Below are 24134 nucleotides of genomic sequence, written 5' to 3' on the forward strand. Positions count from 1 at the left end.
TAATTAATAATTTAATTATAATTAAATTGTTTTGGTTATTTTGCTATGGTTATAATATAATATAACATATGGACGCAAATGAATAAAGAGAAAATTATAAGGAAAAATATATATATATCTAAATATTCATATAATTTACAAGATAACTTCAAAAATCTAAAAATAAGTAATACATGGCCATTTAACCTTACATTGTATACTTCTGTGGGAATTCCATTTCATTTATAGTATCCGAATTCGATAGATTGTATCTTTTAATAATATGTAGACTTCTGCATCTCGTATTTAGGGAAATTCAGAAAATTCCAGTTTGAATATATTGTATTTCAACGTAATTATGTGTGCATTGAAAGTTCCTGTATATATGTATAACGTTTTATTGTTGTCTAATCCGTTCAATTATAAAGAAGTATATCAATCACATATCAATATATATATCCAAATTGCATTAATTTTAAAGAAAGTTTGAATAAACTCAACAATATCAAACAGCTTGCAAATATATATATATAAATGTCACAGGAATTTCGGGTAATTCATTTTTTGCAAAATCTCTAGGAAATCCACGAAAAAGAAGATATTGTAGAATAAAAATTATAAATATAATATAAACATAATTTATAAACATAAATATAATTTATAAATATAAATCAGAAATATATTTTATTAATTTATCAATATAAATTGTAAATATAATATTTATTAATTTATATATAAATTAATAAAAATCTCAACTCACAATTTCACTAGCAAAGTCCAAAATTTTACAAAATCACTGAAATCTCCTATTAAGATTTTTATAATTTTTATTCATCCACAATATTCCAGTTTTTTGTAAATTCCCTAGAAATTTTTCAAAAAAATGAATTACACCAAATCCCCCTGTCACATAGATATCTTCAAAAAATAACTTCCGGCTGTTAAAAATTAATAAAATATAATAATACAATTAAATAAACGACAACACATTCTAAAATATATTCTAACATAAATCTGAAATTAAATATATCCATTCTAGGTTTACCATATCTTTCAACAGCACAAATATGCTAGTGTAAGATTTAGGAATCTTTGTAGTCTTTTTATTAGATTAATGAAATATGAAAGTTATCAACAAAATGAAAATATATGCCCGGAGATTTAAAAAGCCAACACCTGCGATGGATTTGTGCAATCGCCTATTGTCATTCTGTGCATTGCCATTTCCGTAATACCATGGTAATGAACAAAAGCAGCTGCGATTACTAATACATGGAAGATTTGATGACTCTGAAACTATAAAATAAAAATATTAAAATATAATATGTCGATATCGTCAAAATAATCTGAAATTGAGTCGTTATAAATCGACATTTTAATATTGCTTACCCAAATGTCGAATTTTCCTGGGAAAAAACGTTCAGGTACCCTTAAAGCATAAAATAACGCGCCTAATATGTACAAACATCCCATTAGTATTAGCCATCCGAGGGATGCTTGGCTAATCGCCTTGAACCAACCTTCGGCGACGGCATAGTGTACAGCTGGTATTACCTAAATATAGAATTAAGATATAATTAGACACAGAATTAAAACGTCAAGTTGAAACGTATATGGTATAGATGTAGAATTAAGATAAATTTTAATACATAAGTTTTTGAAATTTATTTTAATTCTAAGCTATAACTGATTTAAAAAAAATAACTTACCCCGCTAAGTCCAAAACCCATAAAAACCCCAGCTCTGAGCGGACGATAGCTTGGTTCGCCAAATCGCTCCCACAATGAAACTACGATACTGGTTATACCAAGGACAACCACCACAGACAGATAGATTAACTTGGGTTGATAGTCGCAATAAAATCCGTAATAAAGCCATGGTACAAAACTACCCATAATAAGCATAGCTATGCCACAATAATCTAGCTTTGAAAACAGCTTTCCCACGCATTCGCTGTGGCAATGAACTGTGTGAAAGGCAAATGACAATCCTAGGCAAAGTATAGCACCAGCAAAGAAGGTACCAAATACCAATTTTTCTTCCAATTGAATTTCTATAGGAGGTTGCGATAGAAAAAATATAGCTATACCAATAAAGGCAACGCAGCCTGTAAGAAAAAAAAAATAGTTTTATGAGCAAAATTGATAACCAAAACTCACAGAATATACTTAAAAGAATACGCTATGTATATATATGCTTTTCTTTACAGAAACTGCACATCGATACATTTAACGTCACTTGATACCGCTTTAATAGACAGGAACGTACCTAATAAATGTGTCCAGATGTTACCGGTTTCTGTATGAATTCGAAAAATGCTCTTAAAACACGCGTAAAACGAGGGTAATGGCGGTCTGTGGCCAGCGTGTAAGAAATCATTATCTTGCAACCATCTTGGTAGATTTCTAAAGTGACACTGTTTCCATGATGCCTCCCATACCTGCAAATAACATCTCCAGCTTTAAATTTGTAATTTGCTGGTCAACAATATTAAAGTAGATTAACTCTAATCCCTATAGCAAGTTTCTTGCTATCATCTAATGAAAAGATATTCTCACTGCAAATATATGTCATTGTAAATATCTGGATATCCTTTTACCTTTCGAACGAATTCCTCAGCCTGCTCTGCTGCGTTATGCGCTAGTGCACCTAAATCGATTTCATCACTCAGTACTCCTGCCTTCAACACTTCAGTCATCTGTAATATAAATGATAGGATGTTTAACCGTGTATGATCATGTGTGCGATCATTAATTGCATATATATTCTTTTAATGTACTCTTTTAAGGCACATACCTCACAATCCAGAAGATGATCATCTTCCGGCGTCGAAGGTAACGGACACCCGACTCCGTCCTCCTCTTCTGCGAGGCAACTTGCGTCATCGTCCTCTAACAATTCTTTAACTTCATGTAAACCAGGTATTTCGCTATTTAGCAATACACGTTCGCTCCATGGGATACGATGTCGCACTCCTAAATCCACTGATAAATCATCTTCTTTTTCTTTGGCTTCCAGAATGACATCTTCGTATTGCGCCATGATTCAGAATAAATATGACTGACCACAAGTCTGCAAAAAAAGAAAAAAAAGAGTATGAGCTCCATGGTACAAGTTCTTGTTGCAAATTCATATCTCGTCGCTAAGAACGTCGCTATAAAACTTCAAGTGCAAGATCGTAATATACATTGTATGATATATTGTATGATAACGTATCCCGCTTCTTCCGGTATAAACACACGTTTGAGAAAAAGAAAAGCAAGTGAGCAACTCTGTCAATATTAGACGGCATTCCGAGCCGCGTGTCAAGATGACAAAGAGACCGGCAAGTACCTACTTAAATGAATCGTGAAACGCGAGTCAGATTAATCGCGAATCGTCAACAAATCCGAACGAATGCTCGCCTCCGGAAAGGAGAACGACCTCGCGCGTTTCGTCCAGCAAAAATTACGCACCGTTACGCAAACATAAATTGTCGTCACGGAGGTATGACGCGCGGTGACGTTACGACTGTGTAAACGTGTGATGATCTTATTTGATCTCATTACATAAGACACGATAAAAAAAGCGCGCACCGGACGTCGCGAGTCGCCCAGACTTTGGACTGCTTTGGACTTCAGTCTCGTCGGAGGGTTACAGGTTATATTATTTTTTCTCTCTTCTTTCGCAGCCTGTTGCAGCTTCCGTTTCTTTTTTCTCTCTCGTCCGACGATCACGCGTCGCGGGTCGCGCGGGCCAAACCGAACGCACGAGCTCGTCCCCTGGGACGAGGTTGCGCTACGAGAGGAAAAAAAAATTACGAAAGCGTTGTGAATTTGTGAAAGTGCGCAACAGGCGTGAAATTTAATACACGGGGAACGACCGCGACGGAGCCGACGGTGACGTGTGTGTCAACGGGAGCGTGTCGTGCCTCCAGTATACGTACCAGTCGCACGACGATATTCTTCGCAATGTTCACTTTTGCGCGGGCATGCTTCTGAAATTCCTTTAGGCTCTCCGTAGAATATACTGGGAAGTGGGATTTGGGATTATTTAAAAAAAAATCACGTTCTGCGCGTCTCGTTGCACTTTAAACGTTCACACACCTCGCACGTTTGGTCCGAGTGGCCATATGTTTAAAGGCCCGTGTCAGACTGAGCGACAGGAAGCGATGGAAATCGAGGATGGTGACCTGAAGATTACAATTCAACCAATCATGTTCATTTCTGTCCAATGTGGATTAAAAAAAGATAAAAAGTAAGTTAAATTGACAAAATTAAAGTCAATGCAATCCTACATATTGGAACAGACATTCTAATTTTTAGAACTAGAAAAAGATAAAAAGTAAGTTAAATCAAAATTATAGTTGACAGAAATACACACGACGCGGTTGTCTCATTTCTGCCAATATTTAACTTCTCAATCTCGGTTTAATTTATCTTTTAACTTTTTCTAATACTTGGAACTAAAAAAAAAGTAAATTAAAAGTAAATTAATCGAAATTAAAGTTAATCGATCTACATTGGTAGAAATGGACAACAATTTGTTCCAATTGAATTCATAATATCCAATTTGTAATCCTGAATAGTCTGGTAGAGACAATAGGCCTGTTCTTTTTATATTAGCTGATCTTCTTGCACGGTTCATCTTTCCTCTCTTTCCTTTCATGTTGGAGAGAAAAAGAAAAAAGATGAACTGTGCAAGAAGTTCAGCTATAATAGAATAGGGGCGGTATTCATAGTCGGATCTTATATCTAAGATCGTCTTAAGTCTGATCAAAAGCAGTCTTAAAACTCCGTTCAGCCAATCAAATGACCGTATTAGCAACTTAAGACATTACTTAAGACGGTCTTGAAATAAGATCCGACTATGAATACCGCCCTAGGTCTATAGCTCGCTTTAAAAGAGAAGAAAAGCATTGACAGGTTTGTTCTCTCTTTCTTTCTTAGGCACGAACGGAGGACGAATAAAGGAAAAAGAATTGAACGAAAAACAAGAATGGTAAACACGTGGACAATATCCACTGCGTTTGCAAGAGAAAAAGGATGACCTTCGAGTATCCAAACCTTTCTTTTAATGCGAACTCTTCGTAGGAGGCTTCAGTAAATTCGTGAACTCATTACTCCGTATACAGTATTACTAAAGGCTACTATACATGAGATTATTTAATTATAAAGGATTCGCCATGTTAGACGCACTTGTCCCCGTTCTGCAACGTTATCAGTTTTATTTATAAATAAATAAATACAGATATTTCGGTTTCTGTCGAAAGTATGGCGGAGTGCATCATCGAAAAACATACCGACGCCGACGGATTGTCGGAGCTGGAGGAGAAACAGAGGATAATCGACGAAGCACCTTTCGCTCGTTTGAAAATTAAAGATACCAATTGGCTAGGGTTAGTCGAATTTAGAAGGAAATGTGATTTCTGTCAAAGATCGCGGAAATTCTTCTGCTACACCTGTTACCATCCTGTCATCCCGTGCTCGTATTTTCCACGAGTGAAGGTACAGATTACTATGGGCATAACTGAAGTTTTATGGAATTAAACGTTAACCTTTATGTGAGTGACAAGGTACCCAGGTACCTTTTGCGTTTTAACAATATGAAAAAACTGAAACTTTTCTATGTCTAGTCGCATTAGAGGACTGCAACTTTGCGAGAGCTCCTAAATCGATGAATATATATTATTTTTAGCACTATTTTTGGACAGATTGATCCAACAGGGAAGACGGGGAAACCAAAAGTTGCTCGACACCTTAATTACTCGAGAGTATTCGGGCACTTTGTCACTCACAGAAGAATTAAAAAGTTAACGTATTCTTTATCCGTTTTTCTGCTTCATAATATAATTCTACGTTATATTTTTCAGCTGCCAATTAAGATCGACATCATTAAACATTCTCGCGAGATAGACGGCAAGAGCACGGCCGTCCACGCCGCGATACTCGCGCCGGAGGATGTAAAAATCTACACGTACCCGGATTTTCCGGAGATATTGAATAAAGAGGAAGTAAGAAGAAGAGCGACGATCTGTTTTCAAGCCCTGCGATACTTAAGGATACGGTTGTTAACCTGACGGACATTGGACTTTTAGACTGTTTTAGTTTTTCCTAGCAAAGATAGTGCAAGGAATATGAGCGTCGAGGATCTCTTTATAAGAGAAGGGAGGAAGTGTGACGCCTCGGAAGAAAGGACTGTATTTCCTATAAAAAGGGCCATCTTCATTGATAGCACGTGGCAGCAAACCAAATCAATATACAAAGACCAAAGATTGAGAGGTATATAAGAAAGGATTCGTTTTTAGTTTTTATGATTATTATACATGTGCAATGCGTTTGCGTTGCTGTTGAACTTACTATTTCTGTATGATTGACACAGAACTACGTTGCGTGATATTAAAATCGAGGATTTCTCAATTTTGGCGTCATCAAAAGAAGAGTCCAAGATGGTATTTAGCGACAATCGAAGCAATTCATCAATTTCTAGTGGAATTACACACGTGTGCTCTTGGGGTGGAGGAAGACTATGATAAATTCGATGGCTCGATGAAATCAGAAAAGTCCGAAGAATTCTCTGACGAACACTCTGTAACTAATAACGAAGAAATAATGCAGAAATACAATGGACAGTATGATAATCTTTTATACTTTTTTAAGTACATGTATGAAAAAATTCATTCCATATACAATCACAACAGATTACAAGCTTATAGAAGACCACTCGCATAACTACATTTTCTTACATTAACAAGCTTTTGCATTTGATCAAGTAACAATCATGTTTACGTTGTGTTTTGTACAAACTTTTAATATCCCGTTCTAAATTAACATACATTATTCTCTTGTAATTATATGGAAAAGTATTGTATTCAATGTAATTTCAAAATTTTACAAGATAGTATTATTTTAAAATTACCAAAATGTTTAGAGATTCTTTTCGAACAATGTGTGACAAAACGTGTTTCTCTCAGATTGGGGAATGTGTTGTAACCTTTTTTTTGTAGTTAAACAAAGATGTAACAAAAAATGAATAAAAAGTTATTTTTCTAGCAATGTATTTTTTAAATCCGAAAATCCAATCTAACAATAAGTGATAGTAGGAGGATCGGTGGAGTGGACGCCGACCGGCGGAGGTCGGAGGATTGGCGGAGGATCTCTTGATTCTTATAGAAGAATTAAACTGAAAACTTTTTATACCTTTGTAAATTGTAAGCCTCAAATACTAGTACATAATCAAAATTTTAATATCAGCGTATTATCGTTTCATATTGAAATTACATATATTTAATCAATCTAATTTGTAATATATTTTCCTATTTACTGACTTCTGTAACTTCAAATGAGAGCGCAGTCTATCTGTACAAAAAAGCCAAGGCTAGATAATAACGCAGAAATATATAAATAATAAAATTTAGAGGAAATGCTGTGAATGTGAATGAAAAAAATTGTTTGTAAAATCATTTACGATTTTCTATGTGCTATGGCTTTTAAATAGCAGGCAAATTGACCAATCGCAATCGAGAGAATTCTCAAAAAAAAACTCAACATTTTGAAACTCTTCAGCCGTGATTAGTCGAATTGTCTACTGCTTGAGCCTTAAGGCCGTTACACATGGACAAATGTAGCTAAATATAAGTAGTAAGCAAATCGACCAATCACAGTTGGGATGGTTGGGAGTTTCAAAATGACAGTTTCAGGATACTACAATTGTCACGACACATATAGGTTAGAATAATAAATTTCGGGAAAGTCGAAAGAGTTTTTCATCGATTTCAGTGAATAAATTTGTCGTGCGACAAACGAAATTTAGGCCGTAGGCCTCATGTTTTCGAAAATGCTCGATTGTCATTGGTGGAGTCGTTAGTGTAATATGTATACAGCCTTAAATCGCCTAGGTTTTTCCGTGTGCCATGGCCCTAGTAGACACGCGTTTTGAGTTTCGAGATCGGTGTGAGCCGTGAGCGATATCGCTTTGTTACTAATTTCGTAACGTTTATCACGAGTAGAAGCGTCACGAACGTTTACCTGTCATCTGGTCGTGTGACGAAAAGATCTTGGACGAGATTTGTATATACACAAAAGAAATCGCGGGCCGATATTCCATTATCGTAATTATACATTACGAGGTTAACGAGGTACGTTTTTTTTTCTTCGACGAGAAAGGGAAATTGCATGTTGGTTTTGTATCCTCAAATATTAGACGCAGGTTAGGCTCCGATAATAAACGATTGTTTTGTCACGAAATGTTTGTTCCGCGGGATCGGAAGAAATATTGAAAAATGAGATAGAGAATTTTCAATATAATCTGTAAGATTCTATGCATTTCTATGCATTATCGATTATCCTATTGTCTGTATATAGATTCGTTGGGCAGGAACGTACAACATGCCAAAAATGCCAATTCGAAAACCCAAGAGGGTTGGTGTGCTGACCAAAAGGACGCAGTGCTTGAGGAATCATTACAAAGAACGGATATCATATAGACCATGTGAGAAAAATTAGAATTCTCTAGCTTCATCTTGTATTCTCTTCGACATGTTGCCGTTGTTGTTTTGACAAAATTATTTCTTCTTAGTGTATGAGAAATTGAAGAACAACAATAGTTATTTGGCCAAGGCGCTTTCGAAAGAGAAGCAGAATAGTCAGTCACTTTTCACACAGAATGTAGAACTAATTGGAGAGGTTCAACAGTTACATCTGGTATGCAACACGCGAAATGTGAGTATTATTTATGTGACAAAGGCTACGGTCAACGTGACGCTACAAATGTTTTGGAGCGTTCTTCTTCTCTTTCTTTCTTCATTGAAAGAAAAGAGAAGAGGAATGCTTCGAAGTATTTGTAGCATCACGTTGACCGTACCCAATATAGTTCATATTAGTGATTTAGAATTGGGAGAGATAATCTCTCGCAGAATGTAAATTTCTTATATATATATATATTTTTTTTAATCTACATGCTAGTTTTCTTATTTATATCTATTATTTATTTCAGACTGTAATATCCAATGTACTGAATAATGCAAAGGAAATACTAAAAATGTTGGTGACAATGACTGGTTATATGACAAACACTATCTCTATGTGTCAAGAACTTGTTGCTTCCAATAGTACTGTGAGACTGTCATCTGCTTCAGCTGGAAGTAAGGAATATCTCAATAATAAAATTTATTAAACTAAAAAATTTTCTATTTTAATTTTTTTTTTTTTCATGAATCATGTATTGTCTGCGTCATTATTTGTTATGTCTTTACATTGGAATATATTTCAGGAAAAGAATCGACCACTAGATTATCAACAAAATCACCAGCTAAAGGTGTCGTGAAGCCTATGGTGGGTGGGCATACTATTACTAAGCCCACAATTAATTTGAGCCGGGTTAATATGGAAAGTATTAATAATATATCGAGACTAAGTGATATACAAGAAGAAGTAACTTCACCTAATAGAAGCCAGGAAATAAATAATGAGACTAGATCGCCAATTATGCCTACCACACCTCTAAGATATGTAAGTATATATTTTGTATCATTGGCTGTGTTCCAAAACACTCTGGGTAACTAAAATTTATAGTTTACGTCACGTACACTATAGCATTTTAGTTAACTAGAGTGAATTTTGGAACGTAAGCATTATTTCTCATACATATATACAGGGTGTTTCTTAAAAAGCGCCGATTAGTTACACAGCGCTATTTTTTAATGAAAAATTGAGTCGAAAAGTCCTGAATCTTTTTTTTTCTATAACTTGATATATTCTATAATATATAATAAAGGATAGTGCTGATTAGATTGACTTTACTCAATAATTACTGCTTTTTTAAGCGTTATAGAAAAAAATTGCTTCAGAACTTTTTGATTCAATTTTTGATAGGGAATGGCGCTATGTAAGTAGTGGGCGCTCTTTAAAAAACATCCTACATATATAAAATTTATGAAACATTTGTATACTTATTTATATATTTCTTTCTAAACAATACACAATTGTTTTAGGAAAATGGTCGTACGTGCAGACTGCCAGAAAGACTCACAATTTCTTCGCCCATTGTTAATGGTATGGTATATCACGAATAGTAATTTAATTATTTAAGCATTATACGTTGATGAATTAATATAATCTTTAACTAATATTTATATACATTTACAGTGGCAGACGAACAAAGATTAAGAAGAAGAAGGAGAAGTCACCATTCAAGATTGTCGGTATCTTTTTCGCGATCGCGAAATAGATGGTCCGAAATAGATGAAACTCCAACAACTACGGGACATATTAATGTAAGTGATACTACAATAAAACTTCAGGATAATATTACTAAATTATTGCAGTACTCTCCAATTTTTTGGAGAGTTGCTTCACTCATGTAATGTAAAAAAATGTCCAATATGTCTAATAAGGATATTAACCCTTGCCTTACCTTTTAGATATTACATATATTTAAACTGTTATTGCATTACTATTTTCCCGTAGGTAATTGGCACCAGGATTGATATTGAAACTCAGGAGAGTAATGATGACACATCTCCTGATCTATCAGACAGAGTAAACGCAACATCAGAATCGCAGGTGTCGATTAACTCGAGCGAGGAAGATGAAACGCACGTGGACACATCGAAAAAAGACCTTGATATGCAAATAAGTAATAATAAGGTCTCTAATAAAGATATTAGTAGGAATTTGAGTGTAACGGAAAGCTGTAACTCAAGACCGTCACAAAATAATACTAAAACTTGGGAGGAAGATCCACTGGAAGGCCCGAGCTGGCTGTTTAACAATACTATGCCGTCGCGGGATAACGAGCCAGAGGAACTCGATCCTATTGACGATTCTGACGTTAACAATAATACATCACAAGTAATAGTGTATGATGATTCGAGCGTCACAGAAAGCAACGTAGAAGAGACATCGAATCTAAACGAATCTATGAGCGATATGCAAACTTCAGAGAGAGACGCAGCGCCCATTGCCGAGCGTTCCGAATCGTATCCGCCCGAGCAGGATGCGGATGGTAATATTTGCGAGATACTGCCGGTGGAGACTGTGTCCAACCATGAAAAAAGTTTAGATAACGTAGAAGACAGTAACGCGGATGATACAATGAAATTTGCGAGTTTCGTGACGCTGAGACGAGGGCACTCCGAGGCGCCGGAAGAGACGGAAGACTTTACGTTAATGTTGCGTCCATCCGCACAAAATATGCAATTTAATATCAACGAGCTGCGATTGCCCACTTTGGAAGAACCCGTGATAAATGATTCCGCTGTCGGTAACGAAATTGACACCGAAGTCATCGCCGCGATACCAAGAGTTACGAATAATATTCCGGTGGCACCTGTGTCGAATCGGAGTTTGAATGACTCCAATTACAACCATATCACGAGAAAACTGCCATTAATTGTAATTGACGATCACAGGAGAACGTTGATACTGCAAAAGACGAAGCATTCCGATAAAAATAGTAATAAATCGAAAACGTCGAGCACGAAAGACCGAACGAGTCATACTGAAAATTCTTCGACAGTTAAGAATATGGCGAAGCCGAGAAACAAATCGGAGAACAATCGAGATCCGAGCGCAGCGAAAGTCGTTTTGGAGAAGCTCAATGAATCTCATGTTAAGCCTAGGGTGTCGGCCAATGATTCCCAAAATGCTAATAACGTCGCGTATGTATAATTGTTACAATTCGTTATGAGATTTTTCCCTTGCAGGTTGTCTTGAATCGTATATGCTTTTATATCCTGGATTTACAGGAAAGACATCACGTCGGATGAAGAAGAAAATCCACGAGACTCCGAAAGTACCTACGCTTCAAGTCGTCCTCGACGAAGAAAGGCGCCGGTAAACTTGAAAGAACCCAACTTAAACAAGTGAGTAAAAATTTTGCTTAGATTGGATAGAATATATCGTAGTAGAATTTGCTCTAATTAACCCTAGAATCCATGAGAGGGGTCGATTTCGACCCCAGGCAAACTTTAAAAAAAGAGGTTTTTGCTGATTTTCTGCATTTTTCGGTCTTTAAATGGCTTTTTTCACTAACTAAACTTGAGTAAAATTAAATTTACCGTATACCATTCTCTTCGTTATTAAAAAACGAAGAAATTCATGTAGGTTTAAAGGCCCTTTATTTCTGTAGGACCGGTTTTATGATCAAATAAAGCGTGGGGTCGATATTGCCCCCAGTCATGGATTAGAAGGTCAAAAAAATGATACATGGATTCTAGGGTTAAAATATCCGAATATGAATAATTAAATCTCGTATATAACGTGAGAAAATGTGTTTCTTTGCAGGAAACTGAGACGAGACTAAAAGGGAGGATTGATACGCATAATCAAGATTTAATGAAGAAAATTGTTACATCACATTATCAATATTGATAATAATGCCTCTTTCCGTATCGAGTTTTGACAGAATGACGTAAACGAGTTTGTATTACATGTAAACTATCTGAGTAGCTACCAAGTTTCATAATCAATGACGTTTATTAGTTGCTATCTTGAGAGATACAGTTGATTCAACTGGCCCAATAGTCGCGCGGAAACGTCATATTCCCGATACATTACTTCTTCCACTGATATGCCGCACATACTATAATTGGCCTTTGTATCATTATTATTTTAAGCGTTAATACGTACAAAACATGCCCATATATCTTCCTTTTACGATACTATTGGTATTCTTTTGTATGCCACCAGAATTATTTTAACCCTAATCCCTCCAACCAGGCACTTTCGTGTCCCACGCGTTTCTAACGTCGTTTTGTTCTGGACGTTAGTTCCGGAAAACCAACGGCCGTGGGATAATTCCCCCTACCCCTAAAAAAAGTTGTTATAGTAGGGAACATCAAGTAGAAATTTCAGAGCCCTAGTTCATTTACTCTCGAAACGGCAAACAGTCAAAATCTCGTTGATTAAATGGAAAAAACGTTGGAGGGATTAGGGTTAATAAACATAACCGGGATATATAAATTGTTAGTAAATTATTTTTTCCTCTGGTTCAATAATTAATTTACGATTACAATATACGTTTTTTTTTTTAAATTTTCAAGCGTTTCGAATTTTTTCCATTTTCCACCAAGCCGATGCATTTTTATTATTGTTTGCGTTACCAATTAGACAGACGATTAGCCATGCGTATTATATGATGTCCAATATTTTTTTATATTAATATCGTGTGAAAATAATCAGAAACATCATACTCAATTCCCCCGATGGACAAATCTATACTTTTAAATCTACTTTTAATCCTTTTCAAGTTAAGTTGCAAATATTATAATTCTATACGCAATTCAATAACAGATTTCACTATACATTGTATTATTCGTTTTGATAACGCTTTAGAAATGAACCTAATGACCGAACTGTCAACAATAATTAATATCCAGAGATTCTCATCTCCCATTTTCCTCTCGATTTTAAAATTTGTGTGTTATCTGATTTTCTTATCCATCTAAACAACGCCTAATGTTCTCGCAACGAAGAGGCTCCGTGGAAAAGTCTCGAAATTAAGCGCGAGGTGAAACTGTTTTGCCGTGCTCGCGCGAAATGATTGATCGCCGTCGGAAACGGCCGGCAGCTTTCGTGCGCAAATAAAAAGGCTTGGCCTCCGTGTACTCGAGTAGCGTTATGTGTATATGTAATGGATTTAACCTTCCGCGCGAGAGCGCGAACGAGCGCGGGCGCGCGGGGGCAGAAATTAATTATGTTTGTTTAATTTCGAGATGAAAAAAGCAGCTGGCACTGCCTCGCCCATGCGGCGTTCGTCGCTAATCCAGGAAAGAAGAAAAAAGAGGAACGAAGACAGGAGAGAGAGAGAGCGAGAGAAAGAAAGAAAAAGAGTCGTTGCTGAAATGTTTATAACGTGAATGAAGACACTAAAAAGCACCGACTGCAGTGAAACTTTGATTAAATTTCGGTGCGCTAACAATTAACGTGTTTCAATTTTCACGAGGAAGACTTTCCGACAAAAAGATGCTTGCATGCGATGTGCATGCTCAATCACCAGTATACGACAGTAAAATGCACGTCGGGTTTGGAAAAAATTAATTTGAACTAATTATTACATATATATGTATTATACACTTATATATTAAAGTTTATATAATAGCCCTCTTTTTGAATCTCCAATAACTCTGTATTTTTGCATCGAAGCTGCTGGGTCGTTTCAAGTTTAAAGACTGACTTGAGGATGAGGACGCAGCTATCTCGCGACGCTACGTTTATATCGGTTCGTTAAGCCGCTGTTAAAAAGAAAAAGTAACGCGATACACCACGGAAAGATATTCGCGACATGATCAATCGTTACGTGAACGTCGGTGCAACGTGAACCGATGTATCGGCATGCCATCGGTCACGTCGTCGTCGCGACGTCGCGTGCTTGTCGCTCTCGTTGGATTGCCGGATATCGACGCTTCGCGCATTTCCCCATGCACACCGGAAAATCACGGACGAGATTCGAGACGGACGTCCCTATTAATTAACGCCGCGTTACGACGTTGTCCACCTCGAGAAACACGCGATTATTTCCTCGCGTGTCTTTACTTTCGCGAGAGCACGCGCCCATCTTATGAGATACGAGCGAGAATCGCCTAATTAAATTTAGTCCGAGAAAGCACGCGAATGTCACCCGCGAGAAACACCTGCTTTTTCTCGCTCTCCTCAATCATATATAATACTTGAACTAACGATGCACATACGCACGATATACTTTGCTAACGAAAAGAAAATTTAAACGGTTCGATTTCTTAATTTAATCACGTCGATTATAATTCAGAAGTTTGGTATTCGATTGTTTCCGGTGATAAGAATAATAATTCGATTAATTCGATAATAATATTGCAAGAGAGAGCGCAAGAAAGTTTTTGTTTTTTTTAATTAGACATTGTACTTTGGAATATGGAATGTACAGTATGAATTTGATGACATGTATGTTTTGTTCTTTTCTTTCGTTTTTCTCTAACTAAACAACCGAATCGGATAACGACCCAGCAAACAGCGCGCGTTCAACGCGATTTTCCAGGAAAAGATTCGGGTGAAACGATCAAAGGAGCTTTCCCGGGAAAGCGCATGCGGCCGGAATGCAGTAAAACGCCAATTTGTTCAAAAATACATCCGGTAAACGAGCACGGCGTTCTTATTGAATCTAACTCTTAGATTGTTGTTGCGAGAGAAGTAAATATAGACGATAAAGATGTGTTTTAAAAAGTTTCTATAAATACAAATACTGGATAACGATAAAAATAAATTGATAATTAAAAGAAGTGTTACTTGTAAAGAGATTTCTATAAATCATAAGAATATTAATCGAACAGTCGAACATTTCAAAAAATTCACGCGGGTCGTTTCGGAAAAATTTGCTAGATGCATTCTCGTTTGAATTTCTCGCTTCTCGTGTCACAGGCGATAAATACCTACATTTAACGGTATTCAAAACTTGTGACAATCGAGTGGCCTGAGAAGCGTTGATTTATCTTAAAGTCGATACGTCAAACTTGCACGGTCGACTATATTAAGCAAGAACGATAATGACGGACGTTTTAGTCGTCCTGAAAGTCGCTTGGTGCATCGAGACGCAATTGCATAAGATGCAGACGGTCGATTACGGACATCATGCGGCGAGAGGGTACAATTGAGATTAAGGCTTACAGATATATTTTTATGCAAACGATATTGACGTGACAAGTGGAGTAGTTAATAAGTAGACATTGGATTTTTTATATGCAATTAATAACTAAGATCATGTTATTTATAATATCCATCATATTTCTACTGCAACATATGTTAGGTATAAATATGTTGAATATTATAAATAATATAAATAACAAAATCTTAGCTATTAATTGCTTTTTTTCACCAATCTGCATATAAAAAAATCCGATGTCCATTAATAAGTAACTTTTACCTGTAGTTATTTTTATTAGGAAAGTGTATTTTTTGCCCTCAACAATTAATCGCCAATCTCTAACATTTCATTAAGAGACATAGGCGAAAATGTTTTAAGTTCAATATCGAAACTTGTAGATCACTGTTATATTAGCGTTTTCTAGGCAAAGATTTTGCCGCTTTCAAGAACTTTCGAAAATACGAAATTTGATAAGTACACGCGTTTCGCAACTTTTTATTTTTTTAATATAAACTTTTTGAAAACTATTCGATTTCGGCAAAAGCGTATAGAAACTGGTTTGCCTGCCCAAAGCGGTAAAGGGAGAAGACAGATCCGCAGATGGTCGCGTGGGAGCGAGACAGCCAACATAAAGCATCGTTCTCACCTATACGGCTGATCCCTCGATCAACATTGCGAAAGAAACTTATTAGTTTGTAAAGTCGGTTCTGTCGAAATCGTCCGCGCCGTAGATCACCCTGAGACGATCTTTTACATTTTTGACATTTCATGACAGCTCGCGTCTTCAAACTGTTCCGGAATGTCTGTCAGGTGGATGTGCACCTTAACCCTTTTACCGGCGTTTCGATGCCCCCTCCCCCCATGCTGACCCCCACTATCGGTGGACGTCCAACCGGGGGCGCATGCGTCCGTCATTTCCCAGTAACTCCGATCGGCCGGCCAATCGGGCACGCTGGGTGTCGACATCGTTGGCCAATCTGCACCACGATCGGTGACGACAGTGCTATTTTCAGCCGGCATGACTCACGGGATATAAGCGAGTACGTTTAGTTGGGTGTTCACAAGTTGTCGGGCCACCGTGGCGCACAGGGTGATCCGCGTTCGCGCAAACACACGTCGTCGCGATCCCGTCGCGCTGCGTTCCGTTCTGTGGACAGAAAGACGCGGCACACGCGCACCACGTCGTGTCGTGAGTCATTGTTGTGTTGACAGTCGAAGCAGCCGGGCAGGCGGGACAGAGTACAAGGAGTTGCAGGCAGGCGAGCAGACGGGCAGACAGGCAGGTTGCCGCTCCTCTGCGGGCCGGCTGTCGTTGCTGTCGACGTAGTAAGTTGCCGGACGTGCGTCAAATATCGCTTGTCTTCTGCGCCGATTTCGGTCGACTCGCTCGTACGTGCCGCCGGTGGTTGGTGCGCGATACGCCGAGTGTGACGTGACAGTCCCGTGAGACGGTGGGACGGTCGGAGGTGCGGCGTGGAGTAAGAAGAGACGGCGGTCGTACCGCGAGTGAATTTTTGCGTACAGTCGCGCGCGGCTGTTATGTAATCACTCCGCAGCGCGGAGCAAAGTGTTTGCGCGTTGACGTAGGCACAGAGGAAGGAGAGACTGAGAGAGAGAGAGAGAAAGAAGACGGAGAACGTCGCAGAACTCGTTGACGTGTTGAAACTCCAGGAAAGTCCGTCGTTGTGTTCAACATTTCGGGCCGGATAAGAGAGTCGCACGACTCCCGGGGAAACCGGCCGTTTTCCCGTCCGGAGGCCAGAGACCAAAAGAAGTCGAGGGTGAAACCTCGGTTGTTCCTAATCGAGGCGAGTTAACCAGCCCGGCGGTATCGATGGTGCGCAGCCTGACGATGGAGCAGACGTTCTACGAGGACGCGAGCGTCTACGCCGCGATGAACGGTCGCGAGAACAGCATGGGCCAGCTCAAGCGGAACCTCACGCTGGATCTAAACGGCTGCCAGAGGCCGGGGCCGCAGGCGAAGAGGCCGCGGTTGGGCCCGCTGCCACCCGCCCCGAACAACGTCATGCCGATCCTAAGCTCGCCGGATCTCAACATGCTGAAGCTGGCCTCGCCGGAGCTCGAGAAGCTGATCATGACGCAGCCGGACGGTCTGGTCACCAGTCTACCCACCCCGACCACGCAGATCCTGTTCCCCAAGGCGGTCACCGAGGCCCAGGAGATGTACGCGCGAGGCTTCGTCGACGCGCTGAACGAGCTTCATCACTCCGACAGCTCGCAGGAACCCGGCAGCATGCACGGCGCCACGTACACGACACTGGAGCCGCCCGGTAGCGTGCAGAGCACGGAATCAACCATGAGCAACTCCGGCCTGGTGCACGTCAAGGACGAGCCGCAGACGGTGCCGAGCGTGTCGAGCACGCCGCCGATGTCGCCGATCGACATGGAGAATCAGGAGAAGATCAAACTGGAGAGGAAACGGCAGAGGAACCGCGTGGCCGCGTCCAAGTGCCGACGGCGCAAGCTCGAGCGCATCTCCAGGCTCGAGGACAAGGTCAAGCTGCTCAAGGGCGAGAACAGCGAGCTGAGCGGCATCGTGCACAAGCTCAAGGAGCACGTGTGCCGGCTCAAGGAGCAGGTCATGGACCACGTGCACGCCGGTTGTCATCTCATGGGCGTCGGCAACCAGCACCAGTTTTGAAGCTCCGAATCGTCCTTCCTCCCTGGCCGAGGATGACGAACGTTAAACCCTCGCGGGTTCGCTGTCACCGCGCTCACTACCTTCTTGCCCCTTCGCGGTAGTTTTCGCAAAAGAAACGAACGGTGAACTTTGTCGCTACGGCCGGTGCGTCGTAGCGCAACGCCGGTGTCGTTTGGATCTTCTCTTCTACGATCGCGATCGAGAGAAGATCTCTGGCTGCGTAAACACGAGGCTGTCACTCGGAAACCGTCCCCCCTTCTTATCTCGACCTCAAAAAATTCCGGAGTGGATTCTTTGTTTTTTTTACGATTGACGCCAAGGAGAAGCAAAGTTCATTCTCATCTTCCGATGTATCGCCAAAGAGTTTGGGACGGAGGAGGCGGTCTTCGAGAAGCGAAGGATGATCCTGTTGCCAGTCTGAAAAAGGATCTTCACAAAAGGGGGAGGGATAAGGAGTCCATCATCCACACCACGCTCGCTGTTTTCTCTCTCTCGGTTCTTTTGTGACGCGATCGGGGAGGAGACGATCGCACGACGACGGCAAGAACAGCATGCGGCAGGCGGAGCAGGAGGAAGAGGAGGAGGAGGTGACGGTCGAGGTGGAGAAGGAGGAAGGAGTGCCTTCGTACAGCGTGAAACGTAAAGGATGCTTTTGGGAGAGTGGCGGGCGTGCGCGCGTGCGTGTTGCGCGCATGCGAGAGACTTTACACGCACGAGCACGCTCGGCGACGGGCGAGCGCGTGTATCGTATGTATGAGTGAGAGAGAGAAAGAGAGAATGTGTATAACAAGGAAAGAGTGTGTATGCATGCGTGAAAGAGAGAGAGAAAGAGGGAGATCGCGCGCGAAGTAGCACGAGGGGGGAGAAGTACCGCGGCGGCCATTTTGGAGAACGCGAGAGAGCCGGCGGGAGATTCGAAGCTACCGGAAACTCAGGCTCTTCTCGTTTCTCTACCCATTCTTCCCTTTGTCGTCGAGTACGCGATCGTCGTCCGTCAGCGAATTCGCTTTGTACCGTTTTCACGATGCTCGATCGTTGCATAAATCGTTTCCGCGCTTGACGATCTTGCCGTTAGATCGTAGAAAGCGAAGGGCCCCCCCTTCTTTCTTTCTCGACAGTGAACGGCAGTGCCGATTTTCTTCTCTACGCGAATTCGCGTAGGTACGCGATTTCGCTTGTTCGATACGAAGCGTTCGCTTTGCAAGTGACGTAAATCAAGTTTCGAAAATTGTTTCCTTGACACAGATACACCCCTGGATACGCGCGAGGTGATTTTTGCGCTCCGTGATTCTCCGTGAATAAAATTTAAACACCTCGTGCCAAGTTGCGAGGATCGTTACATTCGTCGAATATCGACGATTCCCCGCGATTCATCGCCGGCTCTTTTTTTCGCGAACGAGGGAGACGATTGTGTATTTTTGCGAGTCAATCAAAACGGGAGATTCTCATCTTTTCGGCGCGATCGCGCCGGAAGGAACCGCACGAGACCGACTTACATGTGATAAGCGCAATCAAACCGGGAGATCACGTTTGCCTTTTACAGAATGCACTTTCGCGAGAGAGACTCGAGCATTCCGCTAGTTTTGGAAACTTCTACACTTTGGTGCATACGAAAGATTGACAAATTAATTAATTCTTAAGGAACACATTACGGTGCTGTACTATAGCCGCGCGCAGAAAACATGCATTAGGGCAGTCTGTTATAATGACGCGTATTCTAACGTACACCAGACGACAGAATCGATCGACGACTGCTAAAGCGTCGAAACGAGCTTGATTTATTAAGTAGCGTATGTCTCGCGTATTATTTTTTTTTTTTAATTAAAATTACATAGTTTCAAATCTTTACGATATATGATTGAATCTTGGACAGTTAATGTCCAAAGTTGAAAGATTAAAATTAAAGTATTTTTCTAATTGTGATTGGTGAAATGCAATTATATATGTAAATAATGAAGAGGCGCAATCCGTTGCGCCGAGTACATATGTAAAATTTTTTAATTGTTAAAATTGTAAAAATATGTACAGATTGTTTCTGTATCTTCCATATACGTACTTTGAACCGATTGGATTGAAGGATTATTTGAATAAAGAGATATACATATTATCTAATATTTATATTGCGTTGGAAACTATCGGCAGAAGATGCGTTCGCTACGATCGTATGCCTCGCCCGTGCGTGCATCGCGATTAAACATTGTTCGATATTTCTTCTAAGAGCATCGATATTTTTCTCCGACGTGCCTCGACGTCGCTTCGCCCGCAACGCGTTGGTCGGACGGTACCGAAGTAGCCTCGGTTTTAACCCCGCTTTTTGGAGAGAAACCAGCGCTATTAAGTCTGTACAAATAGATTAGTGTTTCGGGAGCAATCGTGCGTGTTGAACCTGTCGAAGAATCATCCCTGGGCGAAAAGGACGGACGCGGTGTACGCTCGCGGTGTGAGAAACGGCCCTATGTATAATCGCCTAACGCGTGCTGATTATTCCGGATCACGCCTGATTACCGACTTACAGAATCGACGTAAATCACGTAATTATACGATTGATCAGATCACGCTTATTATCATAGAATACTCGAGAAATTTATTCTAACTAGTATATCTCGTCCAACCATCTTTCACAGAATATGATTTGTCGTAAATAGTTTTTGTCGTAAAAAAATTCAAGAATATGATAGACTTTTTGTAAATTGGAACGGCGGATGACGTACTTAAAAGAAAAAACGAAAAAAGAAGATTAAAATAGCCTTATATCCGCGTGGATTGATATCATTAAAAAATTATCTTTAAAAAAAAAGATAAAAAAGTCGCTAAGTGCACGCGTATGAAAAACTGTTATAAATTGTTAAAATAGCATTTCATCCGCGTGGATTGATATACTGCGTCCGTTCGCGCGATACCCCCAGGAAAACCCCCCGAATCTTTCCCTTAGCTCTTAAGCCGGAGACGGTCAGCGAGTCACGTTCTCCTTGGTTCTTCTGCGCGTTTCACGGCGCGTGGAACTCCATTTCGTCATATGTGCATCTAGTCTTGTCCAGTATGCCCTTGTAAGTTGCGCGCGACGCGTATGCGTGAGCCGCATACCGCATACATATATACACATTCACATTGTATACACACACGATATTTCACACACGTGCAGTACCCGGGGATGCACGTACACAACACGGTGGTCGTCGCGACCGCGTTCAGCCACGTGTCGCTGCACGGCGTCGGGAAGCGTCGCGAGACGTCGGTTATCCGCGATATCGGGATATTCGCCATACCGGACCGGCAGACGCTCCACATATTGCTGGGATACACCCTCGTTTCTCTTACGACACACAGTACGCACATTCGCTACCGATTGTATGTCCCCGTACTTTGCGCACACAAGACCGTGTACGATAGATTTTGATACGAAGTCACGAAAATCGCGTAGGCTTAGGCCCGAGGCTCGCGAGTTATCGTTATCGCACGACGATATCGACAATAAGCAAACCTTCTGTTTCTTCGCGAGGAATTGTCTTCGGATGTCCAGCTCAATCTCTCCGTTCGATTATTCGTAAAATTATCGGCGATCTAAGACGAGTTTTGAGTAAAGATTGTTAAAAAGATTGTTATATGTATAATACGCTCTCGCTGCATTCTCTTAGTGCATGTCGAAGAACTTGGATATAATCGAATGGAAAGAATGAGACATCTTGTACGGGCAAGCGAGCAATAACAAAGCAATCTTACCGCTGTTTTGCGCATTATCTGATACGAGATGGATCGCGCGCGCGTGAGCGCGAAGAAAAATACTTCACGAGCGGATGGGGAAAAATAGCGATTACACGCCGTTATGCAATATCTTTTGCGAATAATGCTCTCGTCCCCGTAACTTCGTCCGAGAATTTTCGAGTCTTTCGGACGAATTTTCGTAATCAGGTCAGCGTCGAAAAGTCTTTTCATAAAAGTGACTATGTTAAGAAGAAAATGAGCGATTTCTTATTGTTTTGAGGGATATTTTTAGATTGTATGAAAAAATGATTTGATTACAGCGAAGAATTAAGCGTGAATTTTTTAAGATCTGTCGCTCTCGCGACAAAACGCACGCGTCTTCTTCACGTGTACATTGCATAACGCCGTTGCGCGAAATCTAACGGGTGTGCCCGGACGAGCGACGGACCACACCTATCGATTTATCCGCGACTCGTATCTTCTACAAGGAAATATATTTTACCGAGAACGCTTCTTTGGACGGACGAAACGCAACGTTTCCTATAAATGGACTAAAATAAACTCCTTTTTCTGTGCTCGATTCGTGTTTCAGACGATTTTTGGATGCGATAATGGAGCTTTAATCAAATTAATTAAGCGCGAACATATTTAAGATAAACCAACCCTCTTCGCGACGAAGGTCGCGATCGATTTTTTTACACCTTTACGACTTACGCACATTTTATCGAGTCGAGAAGGAGGAGGACGCCGAAAGTGTTGCGCGAACTTGCGCGCTTGTCTGATTTTTGCGATTATCCGTTGGCCTCGTTCTCCCTCTCTCTGTACTTTCTTTTTTAATATTGACACGAGAATGTTAAGATATATTTATTTCTTAAGATTAACTCCCCGATACTCGCAGCAATCGCTATGGTAGTCTGCACTTTGCAAAAAAAAAAAAAAAAAAAGTATTAAAACACAGAACAATTGTCAAAGAGATTTCATGCATGAAACGTTACTTCTCATTATAACATATGAAGCAGTTTCGGGAGAGATATTTAATACGGAAAAAAGTCAGATTACTTTAAGTGATGGTTACGTAACGATATTGCGGCGAGTATCGGTGGACCAAGTTGCGCGCTGTTCCCTCTCGCTTGGATATTCGCGCTCTTTGTATTTATTCATTGCGATGATGTGCGATCGAGAGACGCGCGATCGTCGCTTCGTGCTCTCGATCGCAGAATCTCGGATTCGTGGTGCCCGATGAGCGATTCGGAAGACACTTGAGAGCGAGGCAGAAGCGAAATCCTATATCGCGTCTCGATATAGGACCGCAAAGGGCTAGAACCAAAGGAAACTTCTCGTCCGTATTCTCTTGCCGCGCATTCGACGTCAGATATGCCCGACTTATGGGCATCTTTAATGTGATGAAATAAAAACGCGGGAATACGGAAGCAGGCTCGCGAGTACGAACTGAGACGTATATTCACATGCCTTCGCGGCGTGCCTTCTTCTTCTCGAGTTACAATAAATCGCGCGGGCGACATTCTTCAGGGGCACGCGCCTTTTTCTGAGCTCTGAAGCTCTGAGCCCCCGAGCGAGGAGAGCGGTGGCGCAAGATGTATGAAAGTAACGGAAACCACATGTGATTTAGTCAGTAAGAGCGAGATAAACCCCCCATTAGAGTATAATATTGCGTGGCGAGGTGTTGTGCGGTGGTTAACGACGCCCGTGAAAGAGAAAGAGATATATAAGAACACACACATACACTCACACACACACACGCGCGCGCCGTAGAGAGTTATGTATAACATTATACATGAGAGTAAATATTGCTATTATAAAATGTAATAATATTATATGTATACACATATATATATGTTATATATTGTCTACCGACAGAGAGCGAAGAAATCTTTTTTTACGAATAATTTTATTTTTGAATGAAATACGACGAAAATAAAATTTCAATATATTAAATGCAAGCAAGTTGTGTAAATTTCTTTTTTCTCTAATCCCTGTGATACAATCCTGATAATAATAATATATTTCGCCAGTTTTCCCTCGAGTTTTCCGTATAATTTTTCACGTAACTACGAAAGCTTTGATTCTCGAATGCATTCTGATTACGGTCTACATTTCTATTTTTCTATTGTATTTCTGATAGGAGAACCGTCTTCGAATACGAGATTTACATTTCCGTTCTAGAGAGCAAAAGGCG

General features: G+C 40.3%; 4 protein-coding genes across 12 annotated transcripts; 3 read left to right on the forward strand and 1 right to left on the reverse strand.

Annotated features, from left to right (window-relative positions):
* Nucleotides 1–94: 94 nt before the first annotated feature.
* Adipor (adiponectin receptor) lies at nt 95–4048 on the reverse strand. 4 transcript variants are annotated; one of them, XM_071778868.1, is made up of 8 exons: nt 3905–4044; nt 3555–3756; nt 2776–3051; nt 2579–2677; nt 2248–2419; nt 1689–2086; nt 1369–1533; nt 95–1275 (listed from the first exon to the last, which is right to left on the reverse strand). In XM_071778868.1, exons 3-8 carry the CDS (start codon nt 3019–3021, stop codon nt 1141–1143), a joined length of 1215 nt encoding a protein of 404 aa, XP_071634969.1. In that variant the 5' UTR covers nt 3022–3051; nt 3555–3756; nt 3905–4044; the 3' UTR covers nt 95–1140. The 4 variants fall into 4 exon arrangements, with proteins under 4 accessions (XP_071634969.1, XP_071634967.1, XP_071634968.1 ...); XM_071778866.1 differs by lacking the exon at nt 3555–3756 and having other exon boundaries at nt 3905–4048; XM_071778867.1 differs by lacking the exons at nt 3555–3756; nt 3905–4044 and adding an exon at nt 3317–3457.
* LOC139813377 (tRNA-uridine aminocarboxypropyltransferase 1) lies at nt 3529–7009 on the forward strand. 5 transcript variants are annotated; one of them, XM_071778876.1, is made up of 6 exons: nt 3529–3618; nt 4908–4959; nt 5231–5465; nt 5831–5971; nt 6056–6239; nt 6340–7009. In XM_071778876.1, the coding sequence occupies exons 3-6, from the start codon at nt 5232–5234 to the stop codon at nt 6687–6689; spliced, it is 909 nt and encodes a 302-aa protein (XP_071634977.1). In that variant the 5' UTR covers nt 3529–3618; nt 4908–4959; nt 5231; the 3' UTR covers nt 6690–7009. The 5 variants fall into 5 exon arrangements, with proteins under 5 accessions (XP_071634977.1, XP_071634973.1, XP_071634975.1 ...); XM_071778872.1 differs by lacking the exon at nt 3529–3618 and adding an exon at nt 4023–4145; XM_071778874.1 differs by lacking the exon at nt 3529–3618 and adding an exon at nt 4075–4215 and having other exon boundaries at nt 4908–5060.
* A 610-nt stretch (nt 7010–7619) lies between these two features.
* Nucleotides 7620–14063, forward strand: LOC139813373 (uncharacterized). 2 transcript variants are annotated; one of them, XM_071778865.1, is made up of 10 exons: nt 7620–7685; nt 8322–8448; nt 8536–8678; nt 8953–9100; nt 9229–9467; nt 9950–10010; nt 10104–10231; nt 10425–11617; nt 11705–11821; nt 12243–14063. In XM_071778865.1, the coding sequence occupies exons 2-10, from the start codon at nt 8346–8348 to the stop codon at nt 12259–12261; spliced, it is 2151 nt and encodes a 716-aa protein (XP_071634966.1). In that variant the 5' UTR covers nt 7620–7685; nt 8322–8345; the 3' UTR covers nt 12262–14063. The 2 variants fall into 2 exon arrangements, with proteins under 2 accessions (XP_071634966.1, XP_071634965.1); XM_071778864.1 differs by lacking the exon at nt 7620–7685 and adding an exon at nt 7692–8095.
* A 2216-nt stretch (nt 14064–16279) lies between these two features.
* On the forward strand, nt 16280–23898 carry Jra (Jun-related antigen). The gene has a single exon (XM_071778878.1). It carries the CDS (start codon nt 17408–17410, stop codon nt 18233–18235), a length of 828 nt encoding a protein of 275 aa, XP_071634979.1. The 5' UTR covers nt 16280–17407; the 3' UTR covers nt 18236–23898.
* Nucleotides 23899–24134: the final 236 nt, after the last annotated feature.

This window comes from Temnothorax longispinosus, chromosome 5 (genome assembly GCF_030848805.1).
Source record: "Temnothorax longispinosus isolate EJ_2023e chromosome 5, Tlon_JGU_v1, whole genome shotgun sequence".
In the NCBI taxonomy this organism is placed as follows: Eukaryota; Metazoa; Arthropoda; class Insecta; order Hymenoptera; family Formicidae; genus Temnothorax; species Temnothorax longispinosus.